At 40.2% G+C, this 17,715-nt stretch overlaps 1 protein-coding gene across 2 annotated transcripts in view; it reads left to right on the top strand.

Moving 5' to 3' along the window:
* BCAR3 (BCAR3 adaptor protein, NSP family member) overlaps window positions 1-17,715 on the top strand; it is a 142,360-nt gene that overhangs the window by 73,143 nt on the left and 51,502 nt on the right. For both annotated transcript variants that reach the window (XM_060773976.2, XM_060773977.2), the window contains one exon: window positions 2,597-2,636. In XM_060773976.2, the coding sequence (XP_060629959.2) occupies window positions 2,597-2,636 (40 nt within the window). The remainder of the gene's footprint in view (window positions 1-2,596; window positions 2,637-17,715) is intronic.

Here is a 17,715-nt window from a genome sequence, read left to right as displayed (position 1 = left end):
ACACATCTCCCTCTATGAACCATTTCGGAGATTAAGATCTTGTAGGGAGGCTCTGCTCTCGGTCCCAGCTCCTTCGCAGGTGTGGTTGGTGGGGATGAGAGACGGGGTCTCCTCAGTGGTGACCCCTCGGTTGTAGAACTCCCTCCCAAGTGACATCAGATCAGCCCCCTCTCTCCCAAGAACGTGAATGTGGGGCCAAGCTTTTGGATAATTTATCAGTGCAACATGTGAATATGGAATGGTGCAATGATAACCGGAATGGCCTGGACTACGATATTGGATTATATGATTTTAAATAATTTCAGTGTTGAATTGTTTTTAACAGGTGTTTTAATGTATATGTTTTTATTTCCAGGATATGTTTTGTATGGCATGGAATTGTGCCTTTATATGTGCCGCTCTGAGCCCCTTTGGGGTGAGAAGGGCAGGATATAAATATGGCAAATAAATAATAAATAAGTCTTTGTGGTACATGAATATATGTCATATGTATAAAGGAACATGCACCTTTGATGTGCATAGCTAGTCATATGTTTATTTATTGGATATGATAGTAGCTACTTTTTAGTTGGAGGGTCTTGGTCCCCCTTTGTGTCCTTGGAGAGACTTTGGAGCAAACTTTTGAATGGTATAAAGCAGTGGTTCCCAACCTGTGTTCCGTGGAGCACCAGTGGTCCGCAAGAACAAAAATATGGTACGCGGCCTCACAATTACTGCACCGTTGCCTCGAAACCAACAAAAGTGACTGGTCTCGTGAAACCCTCTTATAATGCTGAGGCAACAGGGATGTTGGGAGGGGAGAGGCTGACTACCCACATCAGCTCCAGATTATTAAATATGGTTTTCTGTGGGTGAGCAGATGGCCACTATTGGATGGCATATGGTCTGCATCAGAAACTAGAGCTGATATGTTTTTTATCCAATGCAGTTTTCTGAATCAGCATCCCCAAATAACTAAACTGAATCTAAAGTTGACCAAAAACTGATTTGTAATTCTTTTGGTACTAATGTTGGAGAGTGGTCCCTGGTCTAGTGGTCCCTAGTCAAGGGGTCCCTGGTCAAAAAAATGGTTGGGAACCACTGGAATAAAGGCATGCTGTAGGAAGGTGAAGAAAGTCCTGTCATACTAATATCCATCTACTAATGAGATGTGAGATGTATATAACTGTGTATAACTATTGCATTGACCTTTTTGAATAACTACTCAGTTGTTGTGAAGGAATTGGAGCATCCTGTCCCACTACAATGATATTCAGATTCCGATTTTCTGCATATGCACAATGAGGGCTAAAGTTAATCAGGCATTGGAAATCTGTGGTTGGATCTTTTGTCTCTTGAAACTTTGCTTTTGGAAAACTACACTGAGGAGCAAGGCGTGAATTTTTAAGGATCACAGTGCTGGGGAATGGAGACAGAGAGCTAAGATTTCCTGATGTCAGTTGGTTTCCTCCCACTACTGTTTGGCCTGTTATGGAAAACATAGGCTGGGTCAAGTAGCAGCTTGGGTAGAATGATTTCATGGTAAGCGAATTTTGTCTTTGCCCAGTCCCATGCCCCAACGCAGTCTGGCATTCCTGCCTGCCGCCACCACCCTGGACGGATTTGGAAAGAAGTTTAAAGAGACAAGAGAACCAAGCATCAATGTCTCATCTAGTTTAACTGTGAGATGCCCCCATATCCAGAGAGTGAGTGTAAACTGAACCCCCAAAAATTGTATAAATAGGTTCTGATTTTGTTTCAGAATGAATGAAGTGAGCCGAATGTGTTTATATATACATTGTTGTGTTTTATTGGTTTTTCTTTATTTATCATGTCAGAAGCGAACCGAGGGTATAGTTGTAATTTATTTAAAAACACAAACAAAGTTAAACACTTGGAATTATACTAAATGTCCTTTGACCAGATGCTGGCCACTTGGAGTGCCTCTAGTGTTGCTATAAGAAGGTCCTCCATTGTGCATGTGGCAGGGTTCATTAAGTGGTCTGTGGTTTGCTGTTCTCCACACTTGCAAGTGGAGTCCACACTCGCATGTTGTAGACTCCACATTGTGGTCCCATTTCTTAAGGTTGGCTCAGCATCTCATGGTGCCAGCGCCTTCCAGGTCGCCCAGTCTTCTGTGTGCCCAGGAGGGAGTCTGTCATTCGTTATCAGCCATGGCTTGAGGTTCTGGATTTTAGTCTGCCACTTTTGAACTCTCGCTTGCTGAGGTGTTCCTGCGAGTATCTCTGTAGATCTTAGAAAACTGTTTCTTGATTTAAGGCTATGGCATGCGGGCTGATATCTGAACAAAGGATGGACTGGAGATGTCATTCTGTTTAGTTGCCATTCATGTCATTAACACAACAATGCTGCAATCAGAAGCAACCTGGCAACTAAAGAGAATTAAAATATTTGACTTTTTGTGCTGTTCTCTTAACTTTTTTGTTACTAAATCGAAGGAGAAGCAGAATTTGGGTGGGTGGGTGGGTGGGGGAGCTATCTGTATTGGATGAAAAAAATCTAGGATCTGCAGGGGACTAATAACAACACATTGCTGTCTCCACCCCCAGGAACTGGATTAAATCATTAAAATTATTCATGTCTTTCTCCTTTGCAGGGATCAGAATATGGCGGATCCAACGGTTGAATATGTAAAGGTATGAAATATCATTTGATTACTTTCATGTGCCTTCAGAAGCTAAAAAATCTGCTATTTTAATCCTAAATGCCAATACTTCCAATAATTTATCTCTCTCCTGGTTCATTGTGGGACACAGCAGTATGGTGCTTTGACTCTTTAGAAAGAAAGGACTCCCTAATTAGACCTTTTGAATCAAGCAAGTAGAAAGTAAGGTCAGATTGTGACCTTTTGCAATTAATCATAACTGTCACTGAGAGTCTTTTCATTTTCTCCTGATTATATTCCAGGATTTGAGGCTTTTTGTATCAGAACTAGATCAAAACAAATGTGTAATGCAATCTTTTGCGTGGCCCTTCATCACAGAATGCATAGATGTGAATGAAAGTTTGAACATAGATTCCCAAATAATGATGTGTATAAGAAAAAAGACACCATCTTGAAAAAATAGTGGAGTCTTTAAGGCAGAGCCAGTAAAATAATGCTTCTTTTTTTTTGAGAATATAGGAGAGCAGTTTGCTAGAATAAGAACAAATGATAAATTGATTGGTTATTGTGTCATTTGAGCTGAGGGTAGTGACTGGTCTTTACGTCATATCCTAGGTTAGTCAGTCCTGGGAGACTTCAAAAGAAACATTGACTCCCTCTACTCCCCCTGTTGTGACACCACTTCTATTCCTTTTTAATTACCTGGGTGAGAAAATGGTGTTTGCTGAGATGGGTGGGAAAATGGCTGACCTCCTGAGGAGACACTTGTGATTTCCCCTTCCCATGGAATGGCCCTTGAGTTGTCAATGGGTCACTTTTTTTCTGCAAGTCGCTTCTAGTATAAGAGAATTGGCTGTTTGTAAGGATGTTGCCCAGGGGACGCTCAGATGTTTTACCATCCTGTGGGAGGCTTCCTTCATGTCCCCACATGGGAAGCTAGATCTGACAGATGGGAGCTCACCCTGTCTAACCTTCATGTCAGTAGTTCAGCCGGCACAAGGGTTTAACCCATTGCGCCACCGTGATTCAATGGGTCATATCAAAATCCTTATTAAAAACCTTGATTTATACATGAGGTTGACTAACACATGAGTATATAACGTATGTTAGACAATTTGTATTTAATAAAAAATAAAAATACACAATTATTTCATTGAAATTGCTTTCTGAATGGAATAGAACCCTACTGTCATTAAACAGTTGAGCAGGAACCATGTAAATCCCATAGGTAATGAGTTTTGTTCATCTCCTCTATATTTGTTTTAGACTTGTATAACAAGTGTACAAAAGCACAAAGTCTGCTTGTTTTTCTTGATCTCAGAAACTTAAACTAAGCTTGGCAGTATCCCTTTAGTGATCTCACCTCTTTGGTTCCGATAATTTTTGACACATGTTTGTCTGCTAGAGAAGGAAATGACCGTGATAAGCAGGAAGCCATAAAAATAACCCTTAAACTGCAATTCAGTGCATACTTACTTGGAAGTAATCACCACTGAAACCAATGTAGTTACCAAAAAATAATAAATACGCCAGGTCATTGGGGTAATCATGCTTACTTGGGGACTATCCCTCTAGTGACGTAGAGATTTGGACATACAATTCAAGGATATTGGAACATGATGTTTTAAATAATTACCCATACATTATTGTGCCATATGGTGTTCCAGAAATGTTTTGTGGAGTTTCCTGTGGCAAGAACTATAACTGGCACAAATAATGTCTCACTGAGACATCAGGACTTGAAAGGATGTGCAAGGGATTATAACCATATAGGTGCAATCAATGGATTGGACAGACGTCTGGATAAACTATTAATTTGCTTTAGGCTGTAGGTCAGAGGTTCTCAAACTTTGCTCCAGTAGGCTAAATGCAAGAAAGGAAAGCTGACTATTGAAAACTTGCTACATATAAGCATTGGCTTGTCAGTACAGTGGTATGCCTTGAATCTGAAAACAACCCTATATACCAGCGGTTCTCAAAATGTGCTCCATGGAGCCCTTGGGGCTCCACAAAACATATTGAGGGGCTCCATGGTTCCCTTCTCCTCTTCCTCCTCCTCCAAGCTTTCCCCCCCAAATAAACCAGATTTATACTACAGTTTACTAAAGGTCCTTGTCTGAAATCTTACAGATCTGCTAACAGTGCATGTGTAGACTACACTGGATGAGCTGTATCAGTTTTCTAAGATCTCTGGTTCTGCATCTAATCTTTCTTAAATGGTTTGTATTCCCTTGTTATGTAACGTGATAGTCAATGTATTGAAGACTATAGATCCAGTGTGCAAAATGAGAGCCCCATTTTCAATCTTCCCTCTTCTGTCTACTAACCTCATGATAGCACATTGTCATATTATTGATTTCCTTGTCTTCATTCTACATTGGCTGTCACTGTGTGTTTCTTTAAGAAAATGTTCAATGTGCCGATGCCATATCTCAGTGTTATGACCAGAAACTGGAAGAGGGAACAGAAACTCAGTACAATTTACTGCTCTCAATGTTCATGCCCTTAATGTTTATGACCCATCCCTGGGCAAGGTTTATTAATACAGGCAGATAGAAGTCCTTGCTGGTGTTAAGGTAATCAGGTTCTGAAAGTCTTTACCAGAAGAAGGCTCTCAATCCCGACTAAGTCCTCTTTCCTGGTTGACCTAACTTCATGCTGTTTTATATGAAGGGAAGTCAGATGTCTGAAATAGGTATTGCGATTTCTTCTTTTGTAGTGCATATATATATTTATTGGTGTGTCTCTCTTTGTTTGTACTTGGATTTGTCTACTGCTTGCCCCTGCTTGGAAATGTTAATGTGAGAGAGTCAGTATCCCATAGGTATCCACCACCAGTAATTTAACCTCGTTTGCAAATTGTCACTTTGAAAGCTGGTATTGTCCTGCTAAATGACAAGAAGAAGAATATGCTGGACACAGTATATTGTTTGAAAACACAGAAATGCTGGACCAGTCTAACCACTACTATGCTAGACTACACAGAGAAGCCATTGAAATACACAAGCATGTGGACACTGTCAATAGAAAGGAGGAAACTGAAAATGAACAAAATCTGGCTACCAGTCTTAAAAAAACTCTAAAATTAGGACAGTAAGTAAAGAACAACACTCAATAAACAGGGGAATTTCAGATAAGAAACAATCAGGGTCGTCTAATCGCCTTCCAACAAAGGATTCCCCCATGCAGGAAGCGGCCAGGCATTGAAGCTGCAAAGCTATTCAGTGCTAATCAACAGATGTATATACTCCACAGATGTATAAACCCCACTTTCCTAGTTTCCAACAAACCTCACAACCTCTGAGGATGCCTGTTATAGATGTGGGCGAAACGTCAGGAGAGAATGCTTCTGGAAAACATGGCCATACAGCTCAGAAAACTTGTAGCAACCCAATTTTACCACTATTGCTGACCATGCTTTCAGGCTACAAATCAATTGCTGGTGTAAGATGGCATCCTCTTTCCACCTTGCTAGATTGTTACAACTTACATCATGGTAACTTACCACTTGGTAAATGGTCATCTGCATGTGTTGTAGTGGTCTGAGTGTTAGACTACATGATTCAGTTCCTTGCCAGGTTGTGAAAACTCACTGAGTTGCATTGGATAAGTCACGTACTCTCAGTCCCAGAAAACCCCAATGATAGGGTTACCTTGGTGTCAGAAACTAATTGAAGGCACACAACAACAACAACAACAACAAACCCATCCCTAGAATATGATTGATTGGGTGTCTTGGCAAACCAGTTGGAAGATTAATCAGACTTTGGGCAGTTTCAAAAGAATAATGACAATGTACACACAAAAACAGAGAGCCTAGTAGCGTCACCCATTTGAACTCCTTTGTAGTCTGCTTTTGAATAACATCTTTGTTGTAGGTTTGTTATATCGTTTTAACATCCACCGCCTGTACTTTCCCTTGTTTGACAAGCACTTCTGTCTGTCTTAGAAGCAAACGATTAGTTGCACTTTAGATGTAAATTAAGAGATCTGTCTACAGAGTGCAGAGTGAAAGCAGAAGGGATGGATTTTACTTCCTACTAATGTTACTCAGAAACACATGAGAACCAGAGATATTTTTAGCCTGCTCATTTGTGACCTAAATTCTTGGGGCAACTCTTTTTTCCAATGACTCTAAAGGCAGATAGGGAATCGCATTTGTAATCGCTGAATGCAAATGAATGCTTTTTATAACATCTAAAGTATTGATGCATTAGGTCATTCGGCAGATTAAAAAGGAGGCTGCTAATTATACAAAAATGGGCCCACGAACAAGTGAATGTACTGAGAAGCGGCCATATGACTAGAGCTCTTCTTTTGTTCTGTTTGCGAGGCTGAAACTCTGGTCACAGTTAAATAGTTCTTTTAGAACCGGCTTTTATTCCTCAGTGAAAACAGACCAATCCACTTTGGGCTGGCTGCTCACATGGAAGCAATGAAAAGAATTTGGTGTTCAGATATTTTGGGGAAATGGAGTCATGAAAGAAGGAAAGAGAGATGCTTTTTATTAGGGCAAAACAAATTCAATAGTGGAACACACTTTAAAATTACTTTTTCTTTCCCTGATATTTGGAGTTTGGGGAGTGGAAGGGTGGGATAAAGACAAACTAAACAAATGAACTGACTTTTGGGGGATTTTTGGCTTGCCCAAATACTCCTAACATCCCAGTATCTTATGGGAGAGAAGGGAAAATTGGAACAGTAAGTTGCGAGTGTGAAAGAAAACAACATTAAATGCATTTGCAATAAAATTTGCTGAAGTGTTCCTTAGCCCTCCCCCAGCGACAAATAATATTGAAAATATGTTCTGTATAGAAAAGGGTTGTGTCTCTACTTTGCCTGGATCTTAGGAAAGAAAGGTGGATTTAATTTTTTCCTTAAAAGGAAGATTTTCTTCGAATCCTGATGGCTGGGCACAATCTTTGAACAATCATCAGGGTTGGCACTCCCGTTGAGCAGAGTGAGGCAGCTGCCCCAGGCTGTTGGTTTTGGCTGCTGCAAAGAGAGGTGGTTAGTCACTGAATTCATTATTAAAGAGGTTGTGCTCCCCGGGAATAGGGCTTGTGGGATTTTCCTTCTCAGATGTGAAAATAACTTTGCCAATAAGAGTCCTAGATTATTTCAAGGCTCTTTGTTATTCTGTCTCAGACAGCCCTGAGCATAGTACCCCGTAGGTGTGTCTGGAAGATCACCTGATAGGCATAATTATAGATTTATAATAGTTTTCTGGAAAGGTTATAGCCAGAACCTGCCATCTTAATTTATCAAGGGCAGTTTTAGTTATGTTACCTTTGAAACAGGGTGGATTACAATGTACATATATACGGCAAACATTCAATGCCATAGACACACAACATATATAGACAGTTACACAGAGGCTATTTAATATTCCAGCTTCATGAGGGTATTCTGGTCACCAGGGGAGCTGTCATTTCACTGTTCATTTGTGACACTGATGGAGTACTTCCTCATTCTTTTGCACGCTTGCTGGAGATTTTATGGCATCATAAATTAGTTAAATTAGCTACTGAACTTGTTGACCAGAAGATTCAAATCCTCAGGATGGGGTGAACTCCCATTGTTAGCCTCAGCTCCTGCCAACCTAACAGTTCAAAACATGCAGGTGTGAGTAGATCAGTAGGTACTGCTCAGGTGGAAAGGTAATGGCACTCCATGCAGTCATGCTGGCCACACGACCTAGGAGATGTCTATAGATAATGCCAGCTCTTCAGTTTTGAAATGGAGATGAGCACTACCTTCCAGAGTCGGATTCAACTAGACTTAATGTCAAGGAGAAACCTTTACCTTTACTTTAACCTTTTCAAAAATATGAACAAAATGAAAGGAGTCTCACCATGAGAATAATCCCATGTTTGCTTTTTGACGTGAATCTTTATTCTGCCCTTCTTAATCTGGTTTACATGGCCAACATGGAACCTGCCTATTGTTTATAGTCTTCTGGGTCTAAGAGAAGGTAGAGGACACCAGTGTGAGACTCCACCACACCTGTTTTAAGTTTCACTAGTTACAATAGGAATGTTCCTATCTACCTTTGTCATTCATATTTTCACACCAAGAACCATTACTCACCCAAGTTCCACTGATTACAAACTGCTAAAATATCTCTTCTTCCTCTGTGCTGCATTAATGCTATATTAATTTATTCTGCAGCAACTTGTCTGCATTGGTTTTGCAATCGTATGACTCGGTCAATTGCTCATGACTGTTTTCTAAGAAAGAACACGAGATCTAATGTAGCAGTGGATCTTTTACTGTATTATGTATGCATAATTTGAGCATACTTTAAGGATGTACAAGCAGTGCACTAGTTTCTTCTATATGTTCAGTTTCATGCACATACTAGTGCTAATCAATCTATTTATGAGGCGACAGAAGAAGATACATCCACCTTGATCAAGACATTTAGTGCTTAGAGCCTACAGATCTGTGGTGTATGTGAAAACAAGTAGTGCAAAGATCTCCAGTAAGCTTTCATAGAAAAATAGTGGCCTTAGTAAGAATGAAATGAAGTGTTTTTTCTTCAAAATTGACATCATGACTGGTATAACCTTGGGAAAACCTACCTGTGGCCTCTAAATCAATGGTTCCCAACCTTTTTTTTGTCCAGGGATCACTTGACCAGGGACCACTTTGACCAGGGACCACTCTCCAACATTAGTACCAAGAGAGTTACTCATTAGTTTTTGGTTAACTTTAAGTTCAGGTTGGTTATTTGAGGTGCTGATTCAGAAAATTGCATTGGACAAACCACATCAGCTCTAGTTTCTGTTACAGGACCTGTGCCATGTAGTAGTCCCCATCTGCTCCCCTACAGAAAACCATTTTAATAATCTAGAGCCATAGACCTTATTTCAGGTTTTGTGGGCAGCGGTCCACAGGTTGGGAACTGTTGCCCTAGATGTTAGCCATCCAATCTCTCTCTGCTGCAGTCCACATGAAGAGTTTTGGGCATTATAGAATTTGTAACCCAACAAATGTGTTGGAATGGACATGGATTCTCCGCTGTTCTCTAACAGTTGATTACGGTATTTATCTCTAAATTTTATATCAAGGAACTAAGTTGAAAACAAAGGCCATCACCCTAAGATGTGCCTAGAGATAAATGTGACATTCTATATTTTTTTCAAGACCCTCTTGTAAGTCTCCCTACGTAGTATCAGCAGGAACTCTTTGAGTCTTTGTCCCTAGCAACCATTGACCACCCATCCTCAGCTTCATAACCCACCCACTCTCCATTTCAACAATCAACAGTTCAATCTGTCCAATATTTCCTTTGGGAATGGAAAACAATGCTCTCGGGTTGTGTAGCCCAATCCACAGTTTTATAGAGCCTGACCTCCCTTGGTAGGAAGCATTTCTACTCTTCTCGTGACATTTATTGGGTAGTAAATCAAGAGAGAATTAAGAGTAATTGATTTTTATTACTTTTGCCAAATTAAAACTAAGCACATTCTTGCTCCTCCTTAGGTAGACAATGATTACACTCATGACCAATAGCCAGCCCTAACATTCTTGTCCTTGTGTGTCACCAACTCACAAGCTAGATTCATGTTTTTGCTGGGAAAACCGAACCTTTTTTTTTAAAGGCTTGATATGAAACATATTATGAATGGTGCTTCATGATAATCAGAAATGGCTTGAAGATGTAATTGCATTTTTATCCATCTTATGTCAATGAATATTAAAGTAAGGAATGGAAGTAAGTAGCTTACTAGGGTTGGTGTCATCCACTCTGTGGGAGTGAAACCATGAATTTTACCTCCACTGGGCAAACTTCCTTCAATACTAGACTACACCACAATATTGTGGTCAAAATACCAGGAAATCTGACAAAATAAAACATCTATTTAAAAAAAAACAAAAACACCAGCTACAATGAAAACAACAACAAATGCTTGCAGCGTGCGTAGACGAAACCACGTTATTTGAAGTGTCATTGTCATTGGGTATTGCTCATGGGCATTAGAAGGTTCAAAAAACAAATTAGTATCGTATTTTAAGCTTGTAGGTATGCAAGTACAATTCAGATAAGCTGGGCTTATGAAAATGTTTTTTGTGGTAATATATAAATATAAAGATAATTTTATTTAAAAAGATATGTGTCTGCTGAAACATTGACCCCTTTTTTTTGCTTTCACCCCCTTAGATAGTGTAACCCCATTCATTAGGCAATATATTTAAAAACAAAGCTTTAGAAAATAATCAACAGATTACTAGACTTTGCAAGTCTCTCCCATGCCTAAAACCTCAAAAATACTTGGTGTGTGTTATTACTTTCCGTCATGGCCTCAAGCAGATGTGGAAATGCACTTTTGCCTAGCCTTTTCTTACACTGTTTTCAGCCCCCTTCACTGCTATTAATCTCAGAGCTTGGAAAAGTTAGTATTTTAGAGTGTATCCAGTGAACTGGCCAGTATAGGTATTAGTAGGTTATTATTCTAACCACTTCTCTGCTATAATATAGAATTGCCATAGATAGATAGCTCTAAATATGAGTTCCTCACCGTGTGCCAATATGTTTTTATATAGATGCCAGATGTGCAGTGCCACAAACAAAGTTCCCTGGTATTGAGCTGAAGTCATATTTCTACACCAGTGTAGATAGTGACAGCAAAAGGAAAAGAGCACAGTTGCCTTGGAGCCCTTCCAGACAGGTCCTATATCCCAGGATCTGATCCCAGGTTTTTTGTTTTAATTGGGATTATATGAGTCCGCACTGCCAGATAATCTGGAATAAACAGAAAACCCGAGATCAGATCCTGGGATATAGGACCTGTCTGGAAGGGCTCTTAGACATGAAGGAGGAAAGATATTAGAAATAAATTGCTCAGAGCCAGCAGATTTTGTCTGTCTTCACTCATTGTTGTGTTATCATGGAGAACGCGCAAACACTTGCAAAACGTACCCTCAGAATTCACTTGTTCTTGAACTACTCACTTTGGAAGCTGTGAGTAGTTGCCCTTTGAAGGAACCTTTTCAGGATGACCTGTGCTGTCTAGATTATCTGACTCAGTCTGGGAAGTGGTAGCATTTGTTGACTCTTTTAATCTCCCACCTAATGAGTGTCATGAAACATGTAGCGTAGGAAGTGATTCACAGTTTTCAAGGGTTTCAGCCACAGGGTGCTTACGTTCAGTAAAATGCTTGAAAGATCAGAAATGGAACAAGGGCAGTTCTGTGAACATTTGAAGACCTAATGTAGTTTGATGGAGGACTGAAGATGTAATGGACAACTGACAACCCAACAATTTCTTTTTCATGTCAGAAGTGACTTGAGGAACTGCAAGTCGCTTCTGGGGTGAGAGAATTGGCCATCTACAGGGGACGCCCAGATGTTTTACCATCCTGTGGGAGGTTTCTCTCATGTCCCTGCATGAGAAGCTGGAGCTGACAGACAGGAGCTCACCCCATTCCCCGGATTCAAACCACCAACCTTTTGGACAGCAGTCCTGCTGGCACAAGGGTTTAACCCATTGTGCCATGGGCAATATGACCCCCAGAGGCCATACCTGACCCACTCACAAAGGATTTTGGGCTGTTTCTTAATATCATTGGTAGATATGGAGAAGGACAGAGCAAACTCCCTAGTACTGTTAGCTCAGGAACGTAAAGTGTTAACCTATCTTTTTGTTGTGTACCTCCATGTTGAGAGTTTACTCAGTGGATCAAGCCAAAGTTGTTGCATCTTTGAATCCTACATGTTCCCTCTGTTTAAAAACAATAGTTGCTCTTAAGGATTAAAGGATTGCGAATGTATACTGACCCTCCTCAAAAGCAAACCAAACTGACCAAGGGGGCACTGTGTTCAACAGTATTGAGGCTGAACTTCTCATTCTTGGGAGAGTCTTCCTTCTCCCTTTGCCCAGATTTGACCTAGTGAGAGAATTCTTCCATTCGTCTTTCAGCCATTATAGAATATCTTTCAACTGTGTAACTCAGCCCCAGTCATAGCGATGACAGGAAGTGCTGGCAAACACTAGCCCTAGGCGCCTGGTACAGTAATGTGCTTGTTGTGGCTTGCAAATGGAGAGTCTCTTCAGATCTTAGCACTTTCTGCCAGACCCAGAGTCTCTTATGGCTGAACGTGAGAGAGTGCTGTATCTATCCGTGCCGTAGGAGTGAAGGGGCATCCGAAAGATGAAACCTGTCTCCTCATCTGTAGGAATCCCAAGAATTGTACTGAAGCAAAGGTAATAATATTATGAGAACAAATAAAGTGAGGCTGAGAAGTGGCCATTGGGAAACAAGCACAAATGGGAAGAGATTCTCCCAAACTTATTGTTACGTTTCCATTCTGTAGGAGGTGTGGACTATTAAACATGAGGATTTTTTTAATGAGGATAGATGTTACATAAATTAATCCAATTTGTAGAAGCTCTTTAAAACTTTTTTTTTACTTCACATGTTAGCTAAGGTGGAAAGCCTTGCAAGGAACAGCCAAGGACCCAATACATAAAACAATACACATTTTGTCATTATGTAATATGAATGACCTGTGTTCTGTCTTTTGCTTGATCCAGATGTGTAATTTCTTGAATCTTTAGTTTAGGCTTATTTAGGTGTATCTGATTTGAAAAAGTATGCCTTGTGGTGGTGCACTGCCCTCTAGTGTAATAAACTAGAAGGGTGTTGTCGAAAGCTTTCATGGCCGGAATCACTGGCTTGTTGTAGGTTTTTCGGGCTATATGGCCATGTTCTAGAAGCATGCTCTCCTGATGCTTCACTTGCATCTGTGGCAAGCATCCTCAGAGGTTAACCTCACAACCTCTGAGGATGCTTGCCACAAATGCAGGCAAAGTGTCAGGAGAGAATGCTTCTAGAACATGGCCATATAGCCCGAAAAACCTACAACAACCCAAACTAGAAGGGTGTTTTCTGGGTCAATCCAAATTTGATGTTCAAATGCTAGAAACTCCTGCTTCCAGAAATTCAGAAGATACACGATTTCTACATGTGTGGAAGTGGAGAGATTTTGAAAAGAAAAAAAATCCAAAATAATAACTTTTTAAAAAAATCCTGCTGTTGGACAGTAGTTCCTATTTAAGGATGCCTCTGCACTGGAATTAATGCAGTTGGACATAATGTTATGGAATCCCGGAGGTTGTGGTTTGGTGTAACACCTTCCATACAGCCCTATATCCCAGAATATCAAGGAAGAAAATCCCACATTATCTGAGTGTGGACTCAGATAACCCAGTACAAAGCAAATATTGTGGGATTTCCTGCCTTGATATTATGGGATATAGGGCTGTGTTGACGGGCCCAAGGCCTTGTAAAATGTACAACTCTCATGATTCATAGCATTGAGCCATGGCAGTTAAGTGCAGTAATTATACAACGTGGATAGGGATAAAACCAGAACAGGAATGAAACAGGTATGTACCCTATTCCTTATGGCCTGATATCTAAACTTATTCATAACATAATTCCTGACCCAGTGTCAAGACCATAAATTTGTGCCAAATCAAGCAGTTGACCCACTGATTTTAGTCAATACCACATAGACACACCAGGAACGGACAATTTGTGGCCTCCAAATATTGTTGCACTACGAGTCCATCATTCTGCCACCATGTTTACTAGTAGAGAGTTCATAACATGAGGAGGAGGTCATATGTTTAACCATCTCTAGTCTATACTTACTTTACTTTCTCTTTAGTGTTTCAGAGCAGGGATTTTCAAGCTCCATCCAGAAATGCCAAGGGTTGAACTTGGTACCTTTCACACGTAAAACACTGAGATACAACACTTTCCTTCCAAGTTTGTGGATGGGAAGAGATTGATTATGGGTCTAAAAAGGACCCAGAACAATGTGGGTTGTGATAGCAAAGTCTAAGCCAAGCATGATAAATCTAGAGCTCTATCTGCACGTTGCACAGAAACCTCTGATTCATATACATATGTGTCCCCTTATTGAACATATGCATAATTTGCACTATGGGAGCTCCTTGTTGGAATCTTGTTTAACAAAGTGAAAGACACTATAAAAGGTAAAGGTTTCCCCTTATATTAAGTCTAGTCATGTCCGACTCCGGGGAGTAATGTTGATCTCCATTTCTAAGCTGAAGAGCTGGCGTTGTCCGTAGACACCTCCAAGGTCATGTGGTAAGCATTACTGCATGGAGCACCATTATCTTCCTGCAGGAGTGGTACTTATTGATCTACTCACATTGGCATGTTTTCAAACTGCTAGGTTGACAGAAGCTGAGGCTAACAGCAGGAGCTCACCCTACTCCCCAGCCTTTTGGTCAGCAAGTTCAGCAGCTCAGCAGTTTAATCCGCTGTGCCATCAGGGAACCTTATCAGTGCATAGCCATCTTATAATCACAAGAATCCAACCTTTAATTAAATTGAGCCTTTTGAAGGCTATAAAGACTACAGATCTCCCATGGCCAATTGTATTGAATCAACCTATATAAAAATCCTTTCCAGAATTGGTCATGGTCTTGAAAAAGACCCAGAATCCAGGATTGGACAATTCTGGGAGGAAATTTAGGTTTCTGAACTCAAGAATCAGCTTTATTCTCAGAAACATCAAACGAAGAAACAAAACAGCCTTAATCTCTACCAACTGCATCTTTTCCTCTCATTTAAAGAAATTCAGTGTTAATTGTGCACTTGCAAACACGTGATTCATTCACTTTGCTGAAGCTAAACAACTCTGGCTCTTCTTAGTGTTTGGATTTTATTTTATTTTTATTTTATTTGGAACCTTATATACACTGCTTTGAATTTTTCTGTGAAAGAAAGATGAGGTATAAATGTACTAAATCAACAAAGAGGCAGGAAAAAATACAAGGAAAATTGCTATATTTGACAATGCTGAGGGCAAAGTTTTACGTAACTGACCTTCACTCATTCATGGGGCTATTTTAATTTTACTTCCCACTTAAATGAGAGTCCCCAAATTAAGGAATGCACCCTGAGTACCAGACAGTTATTTTTTATCTTGGATTCAGCCTTGGATTCAGCCTTGACAAGTCACTTCCTTCTTTTTCAGAGAAAGCAAATGGAAACAGTAAATGTAGTGCTGCGTATCTATCCATGTGAGGGAGCCAGAGTGTAGTTTCTTGCCTAATGAGATTTTAGAAATGGTCTCAGATTGTGTAACAAAGGAAGTGCAATGTGTGCCTCCATGTGGCATCCTGGAGACTTTGGCTGCTTATTTAATCAAAGTGTACATAAAATAGATTGGCATTAAAACATTGTTATATATCACCCAGATTGAAGATAATTGCTTTAGTGGAATGGTATAATTGTTAGCAAGGTTCCCTCTGATTGTGCTTGTGGTGATTGGGGACATATTTGGGGAAAATATCATTGGTTCCCGAGGAATCGAGGATCCTGATCTCCGAACATTGTTGCCAAATCAATGTGTGCAGTTTGGAATATAAGAAGCTGCGTTATATGTCTGTCTTGCTGAATATTATCTCCTTTGACTGTCACTGGCTCTCTAGAGACTCATGTGATGCCTGCTTCATTGCCTCCTACTCGGAGCTTGTATCGTTGTTTTTGAAAGCTATTTTAAAAACAACAGTGAGTTTATGTATTCCATTTGATTGAATAATAAAAGGGAGAAAATGCTCCCCAGTTCCCCAAACAATCCAACAAAATAATATTTGGGAAATAACAAAAAAATGTTTCCCGTTGCACATCTCAAGTGGATGTTTCCAGTTGTTATGTTATTCCACACATGCACACAATATATTCTTCCATTATTTCACAAAGACATGTGTTGTATTGTTATTTATTTATTTATTTATTTATTTCGGTCATTTCTACCCCGCCCTTCTCACCCCCTAGGGGGGACTCAGGGCGGCTTACATCCGGCATAATTCGATGCCAACAGTTACAATAAAATGCAATAGCAATAACACAATAGATTAAAAAGAAACAATTAATACAATACAATACAATATCAACTAAAAACCGCTCTATAGCCCGCATTAGGTTTTACTTCAAAGATCTGTCACTGCTGATGTTTTTCTAGGGGTGGGATTGAGAGCAGTGGTTGTCAACCTGTGGGTCCCCAGATGTTTTGGCCTGTAACTAATTAGTACCTGGAAGGGAGACTGCCAATCAACATCCCCCTTCTCTCCCCCCCCCCCCCCCCCCCCGGTTGTATAGGCATCTTTGCTAATGTTTTCAAAAGTGTCCGGCTATATCTATGAGTTTTTCAGTGCTCATGGCCTACTGAGGCAACAGAGAGGGAAACACATACCTGATTAATTTCTTTTTCCCTTAAGCACAGGGTAAAGTGGATGCTGGCACTAATCTATGTGGTCAGTGGACCGGTTCAGGTTAGAGCTTTCACTGGGATACCCTGAAGTATGGGGCTGAATTTACATCGAAACTCCGGCGCATTCCCTAACATTACTTAATGTGGGTAAAACTGATTTAACCTGGTTTTGGAAGAGTTTACCCCATGTTAAGGATATTGTCTGGCTGTCTAGAAACACTTGTGGTCCAATTTGGGGATAGGGCAAGCATAGACAAGCCTAGCACAATGGTTCTCAACCTGTGGGTCCCCAGATATTTTGGCCTTCAACTCCCAGAAATCCTAACAGCTGCTAAATTGGCCTGGGATTAATGGAAATTGTAGGTCAAAACACCTGGGGACCCATAGGTTGAGAACCACTGCTCTAGCATCCGAAATATTTACATGATACTACATATTTAAATATGGTGATTATATCACCTTTCAATCATCTCTTCTCCTATTTAAACATACCCAGCTAGCCATTGCATTACTCATTGGTACTGATCTGCAGGTAAGGTTTAGCTAGTCTGGACGCTATACTGTGTTAGCAAGGCAACCTAGAATTGCATTGGCCTTTTTTGGCTGCCTCATCACATTGTTGATTGATGTTTAGCACGTGATCTGCCAAGATATCAAGAACATTTTCAATCCAAACTCAGCTATTTGAAATCTCATTTATTCCAGAAAAAGGATTAAATTTGCTCCTTGAAGTCAATGGGATTTCAAGCACTTGTAGAATTTTTTTTTACTTACCCGCTATAGAACTTGGACTAAATTCACAAAAAAGTGCTGTTCGTTAATCTTAGCAACAATGTAATTGCTGTTTTCA

The sequence above is a fragment of the Anolis sagrei genome, chromosome 4 (assembly GCF_037176765.1).
Source record: "Anolis sagrei isolate rAnoSag1 chromosome 4, rAnoSag1.mat, whole genome shotgun sequence".
Classification (NCBI taxonomy): domain Eukaryota; kingdom Metazoa; phylum Chordata; class Lepidosauria; order Squamata; family Dactyloidae; genus Anolis; species Anolis sagrei.
The sequence above is the reverse complement of the archived record's forward strand: the minus strand, read 5'-3'. Positions and strand labels throughout refer to the sequence as shown.